The sequence below is a fragment of the Vipera ursinii genome, assembly GCF_947247035.1.
Source record: "Vipera ursinii genome assembly, chromosome: 1".
Lineage (NCBI taxonomy): Eukaryota > Metazoa > Chordata > Lepidosauria > Squamata > Viperidae > Vipera > Vipera ursinii.
This window is the reverse complement of record NC_139512.1, coordinates 70,367,045-70,388,084: the sequence shown is the minus strand read 5'-3', so window position 1 is coordinate 70,388,084 and position 21,040 is coordinate 70,367,045. Positions and strand designations below refer to the sequence as shown.

Below are 21,040 nucleotides of genomic sequence, written 5' to 3'. Positions count from 1 at the left end.
CTAAAAGACCAAACCAAAACCGACAGCGTTTGGGGCTGAAGGCAGCTCCAAGACCCTCCATCCCTGCTTCGTTCGCCAAAGGGCCGAGAATAAGCGTTTATTCCGCGCCCTCTCCCTTTGCGGTTCCGATTTCCCCCGCTCGCTCTTTTGCCTTCACTTGTGTGTGTGTGTGTGTGTGTGTGTGTGTGTGTGTGTGTGTGTGTGTGTTGGGGGGGGGGCGGCGAGCTGGCGAAGCGATTCGGCGGCCGAGCCGAAAACGCCACCTCCGCCACCGATGTATCTTCCCGTTGCGCGCAGCGGGCGGAAAATCCAGCCCGGGCGCTGAGGTCGCGTCGACTGCCGCAAGGCTTGCCGGTCCATAGGCTGGCGGGCGGGCGGGCGGACGGGCGGTCCGGAGCCCGGACGTAAGATGGCGGCGGCGTTGACGGGGGTGTGGAGGAGGAGGAGGAGGGGAAGACGGAGGACGGGGGGGTGGCTCTTGTGGCTGTCGCGAGGCTCGGGCTGTGGAGGCAGCGGGCAGTTGTGCCCGAGCTCGCAGGACGGGTAGAGGGAACCGGGCTCGGGGCTGGCAGGAGCCGGGCTGGGGCCAGGCCGCCATGGGCTCCCAGTTGCTGCAGATCCTGCGCCAGGGCGTGTGGGCGGCTTTGAGCGGCGGCTGGTACCAAGACCCGCACCAGGGCGCCGGGGTCAACGCGTTGCACCTCTACCTGTGGGTCTTCCTGCTTGGCTTCCCTTTCACGTTATACATGGTGAGTGAGGGAGCCGGCCTGACACATTCCCCACCCCCGCCCATGGCCGGGAGAGAAGGAAGGGAAGGGGGCTTTTCGGGCTTCAGCCTCGCCTTCAGATTGGGGGGAGCTACTGCCTTCGCCACCCGCGGAGCGTTCCCAGCCAGGTTGGGTTGGAGAGCCGCCTTTGAGAGCGCCGTTGCCGCTCTCCCGGCTGCTGCTTTTTGCTGTATTTCGGAGGCGGAGGGCGTCGGAATAAAGGGCCGTTGCCTCCTTGTTCGGGTTAAACGCTGAGCTATTCAACTTGGGGAGAAAAGGGAGTCCAAAACTGACCTCGGCTACTTAAAAACACAAACAGAAAAAAAGCTGCTTGTGGCGTGACCTCTTTCCTGTCGTTTGAAGCGGCGGATCCGTGGCTTTTTTGGCCTCGTACGCTATGGATTTCTTCTCCCCCCCCCCGGCCAGGAAATGCTTTGTGTGGGAAGCCAATGTTCCTTTTGCGTGTCAAGCTGAATGGAGGGGGGGGGGCAATCTTATACGTGGGGTGTTTTGATGAGAGTCCGTGTCCTCCAAATTCAGGATTGGTTGCAGCTTGTCAACATCTACAGTTGTTGGGCTTGTAGTTGTGAAGGACCAAGGATAAATAACTAAGGCTTAGGGCAGCGTTTCCCAACCTTAGGAACTTGAAGATGCGTGGACTTCAACTCCCAGAATTCCCCAGCCAGCTATGCTGGCTGGGGAATTCTGGGAGTTGAAGTCCACGCATCTTCAAGTTCCTAAGGTTGGGAAACACTGGCTTAGGGAGTCGGTCTGAAAGTAGTGAAACAACAGCTGGGGAGGGAGGGAAGTGTTGGTGCTAATGTTCCACAATTGGACATGCATCCCTGTCTGTAGTGGGATAAGTAATTCCCTCTCTCTTTTTTTAGTAGAAATCCTACAGCTGGAGGTGCAATTAAATGATCATCAGACGCTCTTCCCAGTGCTTATTTTATTCTTATTGATGCTGATGCATAATGTTAATTTAGTAGTTATTGTCTTGATTGGAAGGATGACAGAAGGCCACGTAGTATTTGAGGTCTGTTTGAATTATACGTTTCCGTAAAAACTTGAAGTCTTTGTGTGTACTGATTCAGAAAGCATACACTGTGGATGAAAGACTGCACAACTTCGATAGACTACAGTATATATTTCTACTACAGTATGGTTTAAGCTACATACACTTGCGTTCTGTGGATTAATAAATGAGCTGATGAAGAGAGAGAATGAGATTCTCTTGCTGTAAACAAATAAAATCACTGTAACTTAAGACCAGCCAGGTCATGTTATGGGAAAGCTACGAAATATTTCTTAGAATCACTTTTTAATTTTTTTATGCATTTATTGTAATATCACTGATATTGGCCTATTGAAATCTAGATGTTGGTAGCCATAAACTGCTAATGGCATAAACAATTATGCAAATATTTTCAATAATTTAATTTCAGAAATAAATAATGAGCTGAAGAATTAATAGAACAGAAGTGGGAAATGAACATGTTAAATACTATTGCTGTCTCATTCCCCTTACCAAATTCAGTTCTGTCTAATGTAGGGGAAACTTTTTTTGTGAGTATGGTGTTGCCATGACAATCAGGCATTATTGCACCTTATTCCTTGGAAATTCTAGTAAACATAAAATACCAGGGAAAAGCTGACTTGTGAAAGATTTATATTGTTCATCAAATAAGACTCTAGAGAGAATTGTGCATGAGGTTGCAACTAGAAGAATAAAATGAGGGCACACTACACAAACATCTTACAGTACTTTCTTGAAATTTCTTCCTCTCCAATCTCTCTGTGGGGAGGGGGAGGAAACAAGTAATTTCTATAGACAATCTCATTTGTCTGATTTTTTTTCCTGTAGTCAGTGTGATCACATTGCTTTCAGTGTGTAAAAGAGGACTTATGCACTTGTTCTCTTAAAATCCCACTCGAGTCTCCACTCTGCAATGGGAGGAGGTTGGCTTTATGTACTTGGGTATTCCAGTGAAGGAGGTTGCCTTGCCCCTCACAGACCAAGTACACAGTCTGGGGTCCTCTTAGACCTGTGGTTAAGAGGGCTTTTGCACCATTCCTGGACCAGGAGACTGGTCACTATTGCTCGTTCCTTTGTGACCTCTGGTCATAATTTTTGCAATGTGCTCTACATTGGGCCGCCCTTGAAGAGCAGTCAGAAGCTTCAACTGGTACAGAATGCAGTTGTGTGGATAGTAAATGGTGTCGGATACTTGGCATATGTAACACCCCTACTTCTTAAGCTGCATTGGTTGTCAGTGTGTTTCTAGGTGCAATTTAAGATGTTGATTGTCACGTTTAAAGTCCTTCATGGCTTGAGACCAGGCTATATAAGGGACCATCTTCTCCTAGTTGTTTTTACCTGTCCAGTCTTGTTTAGTAGAATGGGCATGCTTTGAGTCTAGTTACCCAAGGAATATCTGCTGGCAGGGACTAGGAGAATACCTTTTTTCTGTAGTGCCTATGCTCTGGAATATTGTCCCTTAAGACATTTGGATGGTCTTGATCTTATTGACTTTTCATAAGTCCTTGAATATCTAGTTATGTGGCTGGGCTAGGGTCCTGAGTTTCTTAAGGTTCCCATTTCCTGGTTATGTTATCATTTTTAGATTATAATTTTCATGGCTGCTGTATGTATTGTATTTGTAATTTGGTTTTAATTTTATGATTGTTTGCTGTGCAGAATCAGTTGTTTGAGATGGGCGGCCATATAAATTGAATAAATAAAGAAAAATGCATCTTTTCTTACAAACTTGCTATTTTTTTAATTCAGGCAAACTGTTCCTTATATCATCCAGGATAAATGAGGCATGAACTTTTTAACTCAGCATCTGAAGGTGATTGGCATCTGGGTAGAGAGGTACAGACTTACACAGAATCTAGTAATAATGAGTGGCTGAGGGCATGAGGACCTTCTGAATCCAGAGATGGTTCATGTATAGGATGGAGTCATGATTCCCCATACTTAGCAGCTTTGTAATCTGTTGGTTTTCTTGGATACTTGGGTTCAGCTTGAACAGCAACCATGCTAGGAAACCTTTGTACATATATATTTTGTGTGTCCGTTGTGGTTTTCCCTGGATTAGAAGGCTTTACACATAAGCACCAGTGTCCCACAACTGGTTTGATATGCACTAGTATGAATAGCAATGGATGCAGCTATAGTTGCCCACATAACACCTCTACTCTAGGAACTATACAGGTAGTCCTTGATTTACGACCCCAATTGAGCCCAAAGTTTATGTTGCTCAATGAGACATTTGTTAAGAGAGTTTTGCCTCATTTTACCACCTTTCTTGTCATAGCTGTTAAGTGAATTACTGCAGTTACTTGTAACAAAGTTGTTACATGAATCTGGCTTCACCATTAACTTTGCTTGTCAGAAGATCACAAAATGTGATTTTATGACCGCGGGACACTGCAACTATCACAAATATGAGTCAGTTGCCAGGCATCTGAATTTTGATGATGAGACCATGGGGATGCTGCAATGGTCATGTGAAAATGGTCATAACTCACTTTTTTCAGGGCCGTTGTAATTTTGAATGATCACTAAACAAACTCTTGTAAATTGAGGATTACCTGTATTGGTTGCTACTCAGTTTTAGGTGAAATTCAGGTTGTTAGTTATGAATTTTAAACCCTTATATGGCTCAGAACCTGGTTATCTTCAAGATCATCTGCTTCAAACTGAATTTAGCCATAAAATTAGGGAAGGAAATTCTGCTAAATTCCTCTCCTCAAGGGAGTCCTATTTGTAGTACACTATACTTAGGTCTTCCCAATGTTGACTTCCCTCCCATGGTACAGCTCACTCCCAAAAATATGGACTACTTGCCTGATGAATTTTTGCAGGAATATGAAAACCCATTCTGAGATGTATTTGAGCTTTCATTATGTTAAGTTTCGGCTACCATTATGCTTGTTGTGATTTTGTTGTTTTTCATATTTTTTTAACTTTGTATAAAGCTCAGAGCTGTACATGTGTATAGAAATATCAGTAACAAACTTGTAGGGAATTATCTTTGCTTATCAAAGTTGTATTTAAGACACAAGTCAAAGAATTATTTTACCACTGAGGCTTACATGAAAGATAAGGAATTATGAGCTCTGTTCTGTCTGGTGAAAAGCATAAAGGACAATAAAATTGAATAACTTTTCAGAACTTTGGCTTCTGTCTTAAGATAGTCATACATATAATTCTTTGTAATATCTGCCCCTTAATACAAAAGCAAAAAGATGATAAATAGATCTTCAGGGAAGGAAATAATTCTTGGATAGGCTTGAATTAACTGGAAAGGCCAACAATCTTAATCCTGTAGTGAACATCAAATCACAATTGACTCTTTATGAATTGTACATTTTGCCATGGGTATAAGGTTTATATACCAAATAGTGTTGGTTTGTGGTAGTACTTTGGTTTCAAAGTACTATTTATTCCAAGCTTTCTGACTTTGGACCAGTAGAACAATTACACATAATAGCAATATTTATTTAGAGTTTGGGAAAAGAGACTATTTTAGGATGTAGCTTTTAACTATGCACAGGAGTAATTAACTTCAAAATTACGAATTAAATTTAATGCAGTGATACCTCGGTACTCATCGTTAATTGGTTCCAAGAGGTGTGTTGAGTACCAAAAATGATGAGTACCAAACAACTTTTTCCCATAAGAAATAATGTAATGGTTACAAGAAAACCAACACTGACAAATTTAGCTTATGTGTTGAGTAACAAAAAAATGATGAGTATAGGGACAAAATTTTCCTGTCAAAATGTGTTTACCAAATTCAATGAGTTTCAAAGCAGTCGAGTATCAAAATACTGCTGTACTTCGTTCAAATATTAGGCATCTATTATGGCATATGTTTTGATTGATGAATATATGTTACCTATAACCTGGGGCCAAAGCTTGGTTATAAAACTCTTTCACTCTATCAAATAGTGCAAATTTTCTTTGCTTTTGTAGAGAAACCTTATAATTTTCTAATTAAATTACAAAATAGATAAGCATATAGTTTGTTTATTTTGTCTGATGTAGTTCTTTCTCCTTTTGAGAGGAAGCTAATATGTATTCCAGGAATTGTTTCACCATTGCTTATATACTCACATCTAGCATTATAGTTTTTGTATTAAGCAGAAGATTTAATTAGAGAAACAAAGTCCTTTTAAATGCTGATCATATATGACTTGATCTTTTCTGTGTCAAAATAGTTTCTATGTTGGAAATCTCTGAAATGAGATTAGCACTGCCAACTGTTGTATTATACAGCAAATGTTTGTTCTGAATCAAAAGGTCCTTCCTATATAAAGATGTATAGTAACAGAAATGTTAAATTAATTTTTGATTTGGCTGTCTTAGATGCCAGGTGTAGGCTCAGACATTCTGTGCTCATTCCTCCCTTTTTGCTATTTTTGGCTGTTGATGTAGCACAAAATAAGTGAGCATCAAAGGAGATAATCACATTAGCAACCAGGAATATTTACAACAGAAATATAAAAAAATATATTTAGACTTTTTGGATGTGATTTTCTTTCACTACTGCATCAACAGTTCTGCTTGTCTGCCACTTTCAAATATAGTACATTGAAAACATTTTTAGCCTTGAAAAGGTACAATTTTGCACATGTATGTGAAGATATATTATAAACTCACAACAAAGAAGAAAATGGTTTGCCCCATTAGAATTGTGTTCGGGTCTGGATAAATTTTTCAGATACTCCTGTTGTAATGATGGAAGCTTTGCTGTGAATTCTATGCATAAAATGGCAGCTTAAATCTTGCCTTTTTAGTCAGTATGTTAATACTATCTTCAACTGCCTTTTCGGTGGAACATAAATTTTATTCAGAAATGGCGGTCCTTATTGTGCAATTAAGATTAAAATCTTGTCAGTTTCATGTAAGTTCTTGACTTGATATAACTGTGTACCATATCACATATGCATAGGGAAAATTGAATATGCTTTTGCATTCTGATGCAGACAGGAAGCGAGTTGGCAAGAAATGAGAGGAAATCATAGTCTAAATCTTGGAAAATATAAAATGCTAAGAAGTTTAACCAAGAGAAATATTTATCAGTGTAGCTTATTTTGCAGCTTGACATATAATGTAGGTTGACATGCAATGAAAAAATAAACATTGCTACGTTAGGTGGAGGGTCAGTCTAAAACAATATTTCGTTTGCAACAAGTGCCTCGTCAGCTGCTTCTGGGTACAAGTAGGCATAACACAATAGTTATGGTATAACTAATGTATGAGTCATCCAGCTGAGATAGGCGGACTTCGAAAATAAATATTCAGATGTGTATTAGGGAAATTTTGCTCAGGAGCAGAGAGCTTCTGTTGATAAAGAATGGTAAATGCAACTGTCAGTGGCTGACTGAAATTCTGTTATGATTATTGAAAATGATCACCAATTACCTAGTGAATTTTCTCTTGACTTTTTTTGGAACAATTGCGCTTTGATTTCATTGGATAAAGCTGGGGTCATTTTAGGTTATACATTTTATTTATTTATTTATTTGTTTGTTTGTTTGTTTGTTTTATATACCGCCCTTCTCCCGGAGGACTCAGGGCGGTGTACAGAGCAATAAAGTAAGAATACAATAAAGCAATAAAGTGAGAAAATTTTAAAACCCAGATCCATCAGGCCAGGCCGGCTTGTTGGAATAGATAAGTTTTTAGATCACTCCGGAAGGAGCGAAGGTCGGGGGCCATCCGGATTTCAGCTGGTAAGCGGTTCCAAAGGAACTGCTGTGATGGGCAGTCCTCACCTTAAAGTCCAAATGGCATGTTTGGCATGAATTGCTTTTCACCAACTCTGGGTGGCACAGCATCCGCATCTTCTTTCTAGTTAGAGATAATCTTGCTGCAGACTGGTGCAGTACATTATTAAATATGAGGCTATATTTGAAGACTCCTTGGAAACCTCTTTACGCAATAAGACATTTAGATTAATAACAGGAACTAATTTCTTTTACGGATCTTAAAATGGACATTTATTTTGGAGTGTAATTTTAAGTGCTGATGTTGACCTTTAAAATTTTATAGAGCACATAAGCCCATAAATCAACTTTTTTCTCTATATTAAGCTATCAGATCTGTGGACACTTGGAATAGTCCATGCCAGAATGTTTTGCACAATATTACTTTGTTGCTACTATATGTTTTTCCTGTACTTTTTTTCTACTTAGCAATCTGTAACATTTTTTTTCTTGATGAAGGAATTGGTCTACTTAAATTTAGGAAAGTTTTGACAATGTAGACATTTAAGTTGAGGGATTTGCTTGAGGATTAATTGACTTTAGTAAATTAGAATATCATCTGCTGTTTTCATATAGTTCATCAGCTATTTTCCTGGCTAGAGGTTGCCTGATTAGTCTTCCATGTTCTGTTTGGCTTAGAATATAACATTTCATGTGGGATATGCCTGTGAAAATAGTTCTGAAGCTGCAAATTCTGTGGCTGCAAGTGTTGTGATTACTTGTTTCAGTTTTGAAGGAACTTGCTTTCAAATTATTGCACTTCGCATTTTTAGTCCTTTCATTGAAAGCTTGACTGATTTGCAGTGTAAATATCTGAAGGACTCTATTCTTCTAAATTCATTTGTCCATAATTTGAGAGAATGGAAGAATTCTCTGTTCATTATGTGGAAAAAAAAATCATTGAACATGTGGAAACAGCTAGCATTTTCAATGCCAGCGTCTTAAGCTTGTTTTGTCCTTATACAGCATTGGTACAAACTTTGGCTTCTTTACAATAACTACCGTAGTTAAAGTACTTATTGCATGAGCATTAAAAAGATTTTAGAGATTTAAAATTAAATCTGGTTGATGTAGTTTTATATTTTGATTTTGGGTAGCTTAATTGGATTAAATTTTGAATTATGGTGGCTTCCTGCATTGTCCAGAAATTCCACTGAGGTAAAAATATATTATTTTCTAAACCAAATTGTGATGATTTTGAATTAGCCTAATCTTCATAATAGTTTATATTCTTAGCTAGATGAGGCAAAACATCCCTCTTTAGAGTTAATGTTGGTTCATTCTCCATAAAATTATTTTACATGTGTTAATAATTCAAACTGTGATGACATTGTACCTGGTTTCTTGGAACAAAATTATTCTCAAACTGTACAAGTTCCTATTAGTTTATTGGAGCACTACTTTAAAAAGGTTTTCAGTATTATTGAAGATAGGATATTTTAAGTTATTCTTGTCAAAATGCAAGCTCAGTGTTACTTTTGAATTGGAATATATCATCTGACTATTGATTAATGAACTTGTAATTAGTCAACTACCTCACACAATTTTCTTTTGGCATTACTGTTAGATATAGATGGAACTGTGCCTCATTCACAAATATTGGGTTATGGTGTGTATTTTTATCAAATTTTCTCTTTCTGTCATTTTGAAATTGCAGTCTTCCTTTCTTAAGTTTCTTTGGGTAAGAATTCAACAAATCTAGTAATAATCTTACTCAACCACTGATTATATGCTTGGACAATTTCATATTATTTGCCCCTCAATTTTTTTCTTCTGCCTGATCAGTCTTTTACACTTGTTCTTCTGTGTTTTTCCTTATTTTAGAGTGGCTTCTTCTTAAAGACTTCTTGATGTTTATCAAGAAGGGGTATTTATTGTAAATGAGTTTCATTTTTCCAAAGACTATTCCCTCCAAAAATATCAATAGTAGGCCGCCATTACTTTGTTTGAATATTTTGTTGCCTCTCTTTCCTATTGTAAAGTTTGTCAAAAATCTCTCTGTTTAGCCTCTCTGTATCAATTTTTTCTTGTATATATGTTGAATTTCACAGTATTCTTAATCATTGCTAATAATTCATAACAGTTTCTCACTAGAGGATACATAAAGACTTACCTTTCCCTTTTCAAGTTAATGGCTCTTCCACTTTAGTGCATAGTCCACAAGCATTTTTAAGGACTTGTCATAAAGCATACATCTGAAGTGGCTTAAATATTTTTTTCTGATTCTAGGGTACTTGTATTATTGCTGCTATTATTTTTTAAAAATAAATTTTGCTGAAAGAACATTCATTATTTCTGCACCATCAGTTATGTTTATGAACATTTTAAGATGTGTTCGTTAATATAACTGAAGGAGTTGCAGCATTAAGTAAGTAGATCTCTGGGGAATTGAGGCAATTGGGTACTGTACTGTTTTTTCATTACCATGGTGCTTCAGGGTGAGCAAGTAAGCTTGAGCCAGTTTGACAAGGCACAATTTCTTCAAAAATAAATTATAATGTGTCACTTTTCCCAAAAAGTGTTATGATACCGTGAATTCTAGAATACATTGAATTAATAATATGACAAATGAGTTAAATGATTAATTGCAAATATTAAAATACTAATTTTTACTCCAAACTTTTATTTCACCTTTGCGAAATAAAAAGGTGGCCTTCACTGTAAATCTTAATAAAAAGTGTGCTCTCTTAATTCTAGAAACAATTCAAAACGATAAGAAGTATTTAATAGAATTGTCAGAATTACGCTTGTTTTTCAGAGTTCTGATTCCCACAACATGTGCAGAAGAAATATAAATAGAAGCATCAATAAGGGGTTTTTACTAGTTTTTAAAGCAAAGGTAGTGATATTCCCTTTTTTCCCCTTGCCCATTTACTTACCCATGCAGATAATTAAGTCTGCAACAGAAGACATGTTATCTAAATTACTATATAATAATTCTGACATGTAAAAAATAAAAAACCATCGATTTATGGGTGAGGAAAAAGCTAACAAATTCAGAACAGTAATTGATGTTTGAGTAGAATAGTGCTGGAGATGATATATAATATAAAACATATACTTGTAAAATAGAATCATTTTTCAAAATACTTTTAAATAACGTTTTCATTATTGATACTAGATGAAGAGTGCAAATATAGATAATTCAGCAGTTCACTAATATCTAATTTGACTTCCTTGCCAAATAGGTACTATTTTTAAATTAGAGCTTAAAGTACTCAGTGATTTAATTTACCACAATTTCTACTCTTCAAAGCTAATACACATTGGAACCAGTCAGGGCTCTTTAACAGCCATTATCAAAACAAACTTGTCTGTATCCTGTGATTGGCTGATAGGACAAAAATTAAATACTGTACCATTCTGTTGGTCAAAGAAATGTAGAAGGCCAAAATTGTGCTCAAGATTTTTCCAGCTGGAGAGTTCATTAGAATTTTATAACCTGTGCTTTTATTTGTACATAAAGCTCTCTACCCTCTATTTGCCTTTACGTCAGGTAGATTATTCTGATAGACCACATGAACCCGCCTCTCAGGTAGTAGACTCATGACATTTGATTATTCACATATTTAGCATATTCATTCACATACTAATAACTGAAGGTAAAATGTCCTGTTTTCACTCAGGAATGGGTGGGAGCCCAGAGAGTAAAGATATAGTATTTTGGGCAGGACAGATGGCACATACTCAGCTGTAGCAATTGTTATTTTATTAAATTTATTTGCCGCCCATCTCAGGGTTTCAGGCGACTGAGCAGCTTTTAGTATGATAAAATATCCAAATAAAAGACAATTATAAATATAAAACAGATTAATATAAATGTAATATAATATAAAGTAAAAAAAAAACACCTGAGTTTGGAGTGGAGAGGTGATGATGCCTTCTCTATTACTGTACCAACCACCTCCAGCCAGCAGCTTCTATTTCAGGACTCCAAGCCAACTGACATAGCCACTTTTTGAGGCTTTTCCTAGTTTGAGGCTAAAAGACAGGGGACAGATCTCACCTCCTTGGTGGGGGCTGTGGAAGAAAAGGCTCTTCTCCTGGATCCCACAAGCCAAAATTAGTGCAGACTGAAGCATGTATATGAGTATGGTGGATGTTATGCCCTTCAGGTGTGTTGAACATCAGTTTGGAAGACATCTACCATAAAAATGGCTTTGTTACTTCTTAATAGCTAGCTGGTGATTTGGACTTTGCGGTTCTTTTACTTCCTTGCTGCATATGCTGTAGCTGAATTGTGGTTTTCAGCATCTTAAAGCATATTGAAAAGCTTTTACTTTCTCAATTTTCTCTTTCAATTACATTTTAAATCAGTCTTCCACTTTTGAGAATGTCCTGTTTGAGGTTAGTCATGAATATGTTGGCCTTTCTTAATAGTTCTCTATTTAAATAAGATTTGATGGCATTGTGCTCTGTTTCTATTCAGTAATAACAAATACGTTGATTTAGGATTGGGACATAGGGTCACCTCATTTATGATCAGTTCCATAACCAGCCTGAATATATTGTTCATGACAAGTTGTGAATACTATTAATCAGATTCAAAGTGTATATAACTAAATGTTTGAAAATAATTTCCCTGGTTTCCTCCTTGTATCCAATTCTTTTTTTTTCTTTTTCAAAAGGCTCTTCCTTCTTCCATGTTGATAGCAGCGATTTACTGCCCAGTGATAGCAGCTCTCTTCATTGTTCTGAAGATGATAAACTACCGTCTTCACAGAGCACTTGATGAAGGTGAGATTGTGGAGAGAAATGCCAGTGAGCATACGGACAGGAGTGCAAAAGCAGAGCAGAATAACTCTTCTACCAAGAGAAGGGACAGTAACGGACCCAGGTAAGATATCTTCAGTGTGACCGGTTTTGGTCACTATTTATATTCTGGTAAATATTTATATTCTGAGATGATTTTTAAAAAAGTTTTTATTTTTTTTATTCTGCCTTTATTATTTTTATAAATAACTCAAGACGGATAAAATAACTAATGTTCCTTCCTCCTCCTATTTTCCTCACAACAGTCCAGTGAGGGAGTTGGGTTAAGAAAAAGTGACTGGCCCAAAGTCACCTAGCTGGCTTTCAGGCCTAAGGTGGGACTAGAATTCACAATCTCCTGTTTTCTAGCCTTAACTATCGGAGCTAATTAATGATTCATTCCTTCTTGTAAGGCAACAAGACTTGTTTTGTCATGTTGTGGCCTACCTGCCACTGTGTACTCATAGCTGCAGATTATCTATCTGCTGTCTTTATTTTGAAGCCATTCTGTACAAAAGATAAGCAGATTGGTCCAGGTTCAGCCTAAACAGAGATTCAGACTTTCCCTTGGAACAAATTTGTATTAAAAGTTTCATCCTCATTTTCATTTCCTGCTGTAGGACATTGTGGCCCCCGTAATAACTTTTCTTATTCCCATGATTCAAGTTGGGTAAGGGAAAAACTGACAGCCTTATTTCTCTTTTCATTATTCAGTGCTTATAGCAGTTGTTCCTTGCTTTTAGTTAGCCTCCAGAACACAAAGCATGATCACTCGTGCTTGGTCAGCTCACATAAGGACTTACGCAATGTATTCTATATAGGGCTGCCCCTGAAGAGCATCAGTAAACTACAATTGTTGAAGAATGTAGCGACACAGGCAAATGTGAGCATTCCTCATTTTGCACATCTTACATCTTTGTTCTATAGCAGACATGTCAAACACAAGGCCCGGGGGCCGGATGCGACCCGCGAAGTGGTTTCATGTGGCCCATGAAGCCATCCTGGAAACAGTGAGGGAACGGCCCCCACTGCCTTGGCCCTGGCCCAGAGACCCTCCTTCTGCCAGAGACCCCCAGATCTGTCCCACTCCTGCCCAGGCCCCCATAGGCACCCTTGATGGGAACGATGTAGAGCTGGCCACGCCCACCCAGTAGGCCATACGCACTCTAGCCACGCCCGCCCAGTAGGCCACGCCCACCCCGGCCATACCCACCCGCCCCCCTGGGAGCAACCGCAATGCTGATGCGGCCCTCAATGAAATTGAGTTTGACACCCCTGTTCTATAGCCTGTATTAGCTTTTGGTACTTAAAAAGAAGTGCTGGTTGTTATCCAAAAACTGTTTATGACATCAGACCAAGCTATTTGAAGGATCACTTCTCAGTTATTGTTTCTACCTGCTCTATTAATCTGCTTGCAGGGACATCCTTTGGGTCCAGTCAATTAAAAAATGTCATTGGGGAGGGGAGGAGCAGGGGGTGTACTTTTACAGTTGTAGTGCCTTTGGAACACCTTACCACCTGAAATTAACACGACCCCTTTACTCTGCTGGCATTCTAGAAAGCATTTAAGATTTGTTGGCTTAAGTGTGAGGATTGGTACTTAGTGAGACTTGGTTCATTATTTTTATTTCAGTGTTTTTATTCTTGGCTGCTATTTCTTATTTATGTATTTAGTTGGTTTATTTATATGATGAATTTTATATTTTGTTTGCTACCTAGAATCACTTTGGCAATAGTGTGGCTATAAATTAATATGAATAAACAAATTCCAATTTGTACAAACTGAAAATAGAACAGAAGAATTATCTTGCATTTCAATAAGCTCTTAAAAAGTGTCTCTGTCCCCAGGTCCTGGTTTAAAGTGGGTGATGGGTCCTTTGTGGGTCCCCCCCCCCCAAATAATCACTGATTTTTCCTGGACTTTTAATGAAGTTTGTGTTTTTATTGTGCATCTTATAAACTACTGAGTTATAGAAGATTGGATTAGCCTTTAAACTTACTATTCTGGCTTGTGTTCTTCAAAGTTCTTGTTCAGTATCTATTCAATTATAGATGTCCTATTCCAACTGTTGAAAGTAGTAGAAAATGATACGCAGAATTATCCTTGCTTATTGAGCTAAAATCATTGTTATTGTGGGTTGCATTATGCTTACATTTGCGGTCTTCATAAGAATATATTCACCTTGGATCTATTATATAGCCCAGAGTCTAAAGAGTAACACTTGAAAACCCAAGATTCTCCAGCATGACCGATGGAGAATCCACAATAGATGGGTTAATCCTTGTCTTCCTGCCCAGAGACTAAGTCAATCAACCCTTTGCCATGCCTCTTCCCTTGGGCTAGGATACCCAGTCTTGACTTGGTCTTTGCCCGTATGAGATGTGTAAAGCTTGGCTCAGTCTTTAGGCAGAGACAACGATCAAGTCGTATTTTTCCTTTTTATTTTCCTCTCTTCTCCCATCTATTGTGGTTCTTCCGGCTGCTGAGCTTAATAGTGCAGCGTTGGATCGCCTGGATAAGGGGGATTTGAAGCTTCAACAGGCCGGCTTAGCAGGTGCCGGCGAAGCGCCACGTGGAGGCTCGTTCATTCCTCTTACTCGCTCCTTTTTCTTCTGGCCGTTTAAATTGCTGTGTAGTGTTTGGCAGCGTGTGAGAGCTGGTTGTTTTGCAGGTTTCAAGCAATTTTAGCTTGGTTTTTCTTTTTTCCGGGCGTCAGCTGGAGCAGCTCCTTCGGTTCCACAGATAGCAGTCACCATTTTGGGCGCCGCATGTTCGTGCTGCATGGAAGGCAGTAATTGTTTTAGGGACAGAACTCCCTGCCTTGATCGCTGGACTTAGGGTTATCAGGCAGCAGTGGAAGGCAGCAACGGGCCTTTCATTCCGGCTGCAAATCAGAACAAGATCCTAGATCTCATTAATTTGGAGCGGCAGGTCTTTTGGAGGCCACGAAGCAACCAACAGTTGAACCTAATTTTTCATCACAGCTGCATGCAACACTGCAGGCTCATTGCCCTGCACTTGGGGCTAATACTGCATAGGTGCCTGATTCAATCTCACTGTTCCTTATTCACTAATTTGTCAGGCCTTTAGGTGGAATAGGCCTGCAAGCAGACATAAGCAAGACAAGCCGCCATTTTGGGGAGCACACACAAGGCCTCAAAATATTCCCTGACCATTGCATTGATCTGGCCGCCGCCAAGTGAGACACATGTGACCTGGCTGTTACCATTGAATTAGTCTTACCATCACTAAGCAAACTACATGTGACTGAATGTACCATACTACATGTGACTGAACATTACCATTGAATTGGTCTTGCCGTCACTAAGTGAACCACATCACTAAGTGAAACATGTGCGTTGGCTGTTGCCATTGAGTTGGTCTTGCTGTCTGTAAGTGAGCTACACATGCATTGGCTATTACCATTGACTTGGTCTGGCCATCACGAAGTGCAACGTCACTAAGTGAAACACATGTGAGTTGGCTGTCACCATTGAGTTGGTCTTGCCATCACTAAGCGAGTTATTTGGCCCTGCTGCCATCAGGAGCATTGCATGTGTGAGGGCAGTACCATTAATTGGTTCTGCAGCCACAATTGATCCTCAAGTATACTGTTTCTTACACTGAGTGGCTCTGCCACTATCAGTACTCTGCTCCTTACTATTGAGATTCCTCTTAGTACACCACTGAGATATATCTATTTTGAGATCCCTCTCAGCATACCACTGATATATATCTTATTGCAATGGCAGACAACTTGGCATCTCAGACTTCACAAGATCCCCCCAGCACTCCCAAGAAAATGAAGTATAATTCCTCTAAACAGGAGGTGGCCAGTAAACTTAAGGCCAAGGCTATTTCTGCCAAGAAATCCTCTAAGGCGGCTGAGAGGAAGGCCAGCAGGAGGCACCAGGCCTTAGAGAAACAATTCTCCAGGGTGCAAAGGTGACAGGTGTGGCTGCATCTGGACTGACATCTCCTGCTCCCATGGAGGCCTTGGTCTTTGGACCATAGCATGCTCCTTCTACTTCAGCTGCCCCAGGGACCCTGTATACTCTCCAATTCCCAGGGCAGCACAGGTGGAAATGATTCCTCGTGGCAAGACGCCTGACCTCCAGCTCCCCCCGACAACGAAGATCACACACTTCGGACCAGAGGCGATATTCACACGTACAGCAACTGGGCCTTGACCCTCAGAACCTCATGTCTTGTTGTCGCAAGAGCAATTGCAGGTCCTTATCCAGGGCATAGCTTCCACAATTCACCTTGGAACCGGAACCGGGTCAGTAATATCAGAGGCCCCTTCCTTCCTCTTCTAGGCAGAAGTTGCTGGCTCCCAGGGGTCGATCTCCCCTTTTAGATCTTCCAGGAGCAGACTCTCGCTCACAGGAGAGTATGAACAGATGGAACAAGGTTTGTCGGAGGATGAGGACCTGTCTCCTGATCCTCCTCCCTTCATAGGACTCTTTAATCCATCTTTCTTCAAATCAGTGCTCCACAAGGCCAGTAGTATCGCAAAAATTGGCTCTAGTCGAGTTCCCCAAGAAGAGCCCTCCACTAGCCAAGATACCAGTACGGTGTTTTCACAACCCACCTTTACCCAACAACACATTCCCTGTCCCCTATTCCTGGACACAATACAGGCTCAATGGGGGGACACTAGGCACCTTCCCCGCACTGGGGGGAACACATAAGAGGCTGTTTAACATGCATCCCACAGTTTCAGCGGTGTTAGATGTTCCTGTTGTGGATGAACCCTTAATGCCATTGTTCTCTTCCTCCATGGTATCAGGAGATATGGCAGAGGCTCTGAAGGCGGAAGACAAGAAATCAGAGCTTACCTTCCGCAGAACTCACCAGGCTGCAGCATGGACCATAAGAGCAGCTACTTCCGCCTCCTTTTTTGCCAGATCTTCCATTCTCTGGCTCTGCCAACTGCAGGCTAGAATCCCACCGGAGGAGGTACGAATAGACCACAATTTGAGCAAGTTAGTGGCTGCTTCAGAATACACGGCGGACGCGTCACTATGTGCTGCCAGATTTTTGTCTTGATCCATGGCATCCAATGTCACCGCTCACAGACTCTTGTGGCTTAAACATTGGCGGGCTGATATCTGGTGCAAGTGGCATTTAGTGGCTGCTCCGTACTACGGTAGACAGCTATTCGGTGAGACGCTGAATCCTTATCTGACGGAAAGCAGGGAGAAACGCAAGGTAATCTCCCACCTTTTCAGAAGAGTGGATAGGAGGATTACCCCCTACACCCGTGGGCACTCCGTTTGATCAGGGCCCAGGTCCATGTTTGGCCAGTCCGCCTGTCCTTTTCCTCACAGGCCAAAGCGTCAAATTGACAGATCCAGCAATAGGGACAGGCCTAGACAGCAATTTCAGACCAAGAGATCTTTTTGAGGCATGACAGGCTGAACTGGTGGTTTAAGTGACCACAAGAAGGGCTCTCCCATAGGTGGCAGGTTGGCCCCCTTCACACACATATGGGAGACCACCACCATGGACATCTGGGTCCTCAACACCATCAGATTTGGCCTGTCTCTGGAATTCATATCCAATCCCCCCAAGACATTTCTTCCCATTGGCCAAAAATCCGGTCAAAAAAGGCCTCATGAAGGAGGCTATCCAACATTTTCTGGACATCTTGGCCATAGAGCCGGTACCAGCGGGGCAAAAGGGACGGGGGTTCTATTCCATTCTGTTCGTAGTTCCCAAGACCTCAGGAGGATGGAGGGCAATCCTTGATTTAAAGGAGTTAAACACACACTTGGCACACAGGAGGTTCAAGATGCAAACCCTCCAATCCATATTGGCTGGCATCAGGAAGGGAGACCTCCTGACATCCATTAATCTCATGAAGGCATATTTACACATTCCCATCCTCCCCGGTCACCAAAAATTCCTCAGGTTCTGCTACGCAGGGCGCCATTTTCAGTACAGGGCCCTACCCTTCGGTCTATCATCGGCTCCCAGGGTGTTCACAAAGGTCCTGGCAGCAATAGCTGCACATTTGAGATCCGTTCTGGTGCGTATCCAGTGTTATCTGGACGGCATCCTCATTCAATCCTCCTCGGTTCAGTTGGCTCATTCAGACCTGGATTTGGCTGTCAAAACCCTTCAAGACCACAGGTTTTTTGTAAATTTCAAGAAGAGCCAGACAGTTCCCTCTACCCGCCTCTTCACTTGGGGGCGGTAATAAATACAAGGAAATGCGAGGTTTACCTCTCTCAGGAACGTCAGGACAGCATCCGGTCCCTGGTTCTCCAGGTCCAAAGGGAATGTGTAGTCGTCCTGGCGTTGCTTTCCCAACTTTAGGGTAAGATTATTTCCTGCATAGCAATAGTACCTTGGGGCAGACTACACTCCAGGACCTTGCAATGGTTCCTTCTTCTGTTCTAGAGACTGGGCACCAGTTCTTCCAACCAGAGGGTGCAAGTCCATCACGGACCCTAACATCCCTCCAGTGGTGGATTTCCCCAGCGATAGCCAAGGGGACCTTGTTCAAGGAACCCATCAGGCTCATCCTGACTTCAGACACCAGCCTGTTCAGCTGGAGAGCACACCTACAATCACAGTTGGCTCAGGGCCGGTGGTCCCAGTCAGATCTGCAGCAAAACATAAATTGGTTGGAGCTCAGAGCTATACGCCATTTCCACTGCACAGTAGCGAGACAACACGTTCTAGTCCTCACAGACAATGTGGCAGCGAAAGCCCACATAAACTGGCAAGGGGGTACCCATTCCAGGTCCCTTATGGCCGAGGCTCAGTTGTTGGGAACCTGAGCAGAGACCAACCTCTCCTCCCTCAAAGTCGAGCATATCTCAGGACAGGCGAATCAGCAGGCGGATTTCTTGAGCAGGGTGACAGTGGATCACTCCAAGTGGTGCCTGCATCCAGATATCTTCAAAAACATATCGGAGAGGTTGGGTCATCCAGTGCTGGACTTATTTGCTACTCCAGCAAATTCCCAGCTCCCGAGGTTCTTCTCCCAGTTCCTGTCTCCAGGGGCGGAAAGAGCAGATGCTCTCTGCAGCCCGTGGCCCGGAGGCCTGCTGTATGCTTTTCCTTCTCTCCCCCTGATCCAGGCAGTTATCTGAAAGATACTGCAGGAACAAGCAGAGGTAATACTAGTTGCTTCACACTGGCCAAGACGGCCGTGGTTTGCCGACCTCATGGGCCTCTCAATCTCTCCTCCGTGGAGGATTCCTCCAGACCAAATATCTCTCAGCCAGGGGATTCTACAACACCCAGAGCCCCAGTGGCATTTGCCTGGCATTTGAACGACGACTTGTGTCGCAGGAGTCCTACTCATCAGACATCATTACTGTGATGCAGGCTTCACGGAGACCTTCTACTAACAGGATTTATGATTCCACGTGGAAAAATTTCTGCACCTGGTGTAGAAAGCAACAACTAATCCCAGGGTTGATCACCATCCCAAAGATTTTGGACTATCTGATGGAGGGACTCAGGAAGGGCTTTTCGCCCAATACGATCCGCAGACAAGTGGCTGTTCTGTCCACGGTGCTTACATATGGCAATTCAGAGCCGTTGGCTCAGCATTCCATGGTGCGCTCCTTTGTTAAGGGAGCGACCAACATCAGGTCGCCCGTGGTTCACAGATATCCCTCTTGGGATCTGTCCAAGGTCCTACAGGCTCTCATTTCTTTTCCCTTCGAGCCCGTCAGAACCTGTTCCCTGAGGTTTCTGACGCTTAAGATGGCCTTCCTAGTGGCCGTCACATCAGCTAGGTATATCTCTGAACTGGCAGCCCTGTCTATCAGAAACGACTTATGCATCGTTCACGTGGACAGGGTGGTCCTGCGGTTGGATCCCTCTTTTGTTCCCAAGGTCAATTCCTTGTTTCACAGGACGCTGGAAGTGCTGCCAGAATTTTGCCCTCAGCCGTCTCACAACTTGGAACGTAAATGGCACACCCTGGACGTCCGCAGAGCCTTACATCACTACATTAAGTAAACTGCTCCCTTCCGCAAATCTGAGGCCCTCTTTGCTTCATTCCAACCCTCTTCAATGGGCCAGAAGGTGTCTGCCTCTACCATTGGCAGATGGATTAGGGCATGTATAATGGAGGCGTATCAGACATACTCCTCGCCAGTTCCTAGTCGGATCACCACCCACTCAACTTGCAGTGTGGCGACCTCAGTGGCATGGGTGACGCAAGCGTCTATTGAGGAAATTTGTAGGGCAGCGACGTGGTCGTCACCTTCACCTTTTGTGAGGCATTATAAACTAGATCGATTTACCTCAGCAGATGCCTCATTTGGTAGGAAAGTTCTCCAGAGAGTAGTACCAGATAGTGGGACACAGGCCCAGACTACTTCCCACCCACAGGAACAGTGAGGCTTTGATATGTCCCATCTATTGTGGATTCTCCATTGGTCATGCTGGAGAAGGGGCGTTGTCTTACCTGAATGCCTTTTCTCAGCATGACGATGGAGAATCCACTCCCCCCCCCGTTTAGGTCCGTCAGGTCCTGTGTTAGGGGACTTTTTTCTTTGAGCCACTACATTGTAAGGTCATCAACGGCTACGCCTTTGTCAAGAATGGGTATCCTAGCCCAAGGGAAGAGGCGTGGCAAAGGGTTGATTGACTTGGTCTCTGGGCAGGAAGACAAGGATTAGCCCATCTATTGTGGATTCTTCATCGTCATGCTGAGAAAAGGCATTCAGGTAAGACAACGCCCCTTTTCAAACAGGTTCCTTCATTTTTC

The 21,040-nt window shown here is 42.0% G+C and overlaps 1 protein-coding gene across 1 annotated transcript in view; it reads left to right on the top strand.

Annotated features, from left to right (window-relative positions):
* The first annotated feature begins 467 nt into the window (after positions 1 to 467).
* Positions 468 to 21,040, top strand: part of PCNX1 (pecanex 1) — a 106,171-nt gene continuing 85,598 nt past the window's right edge. The window contains exons 1-2 of the mRNA XM_083350565.1: positions 468 to 749; positions 12,176 to 12,384. Of these exons, the coding sequence (XP_083206691.1) occupies positions 597 to 749; positions 12,176 to 12,384 (362 nt within the window). The 5' untranslated portion in view covers positions 468 to 596. The remainder of the gene's footprint in view (positions 750 to 12,175; positions 12,385 to 21,040) is intronic.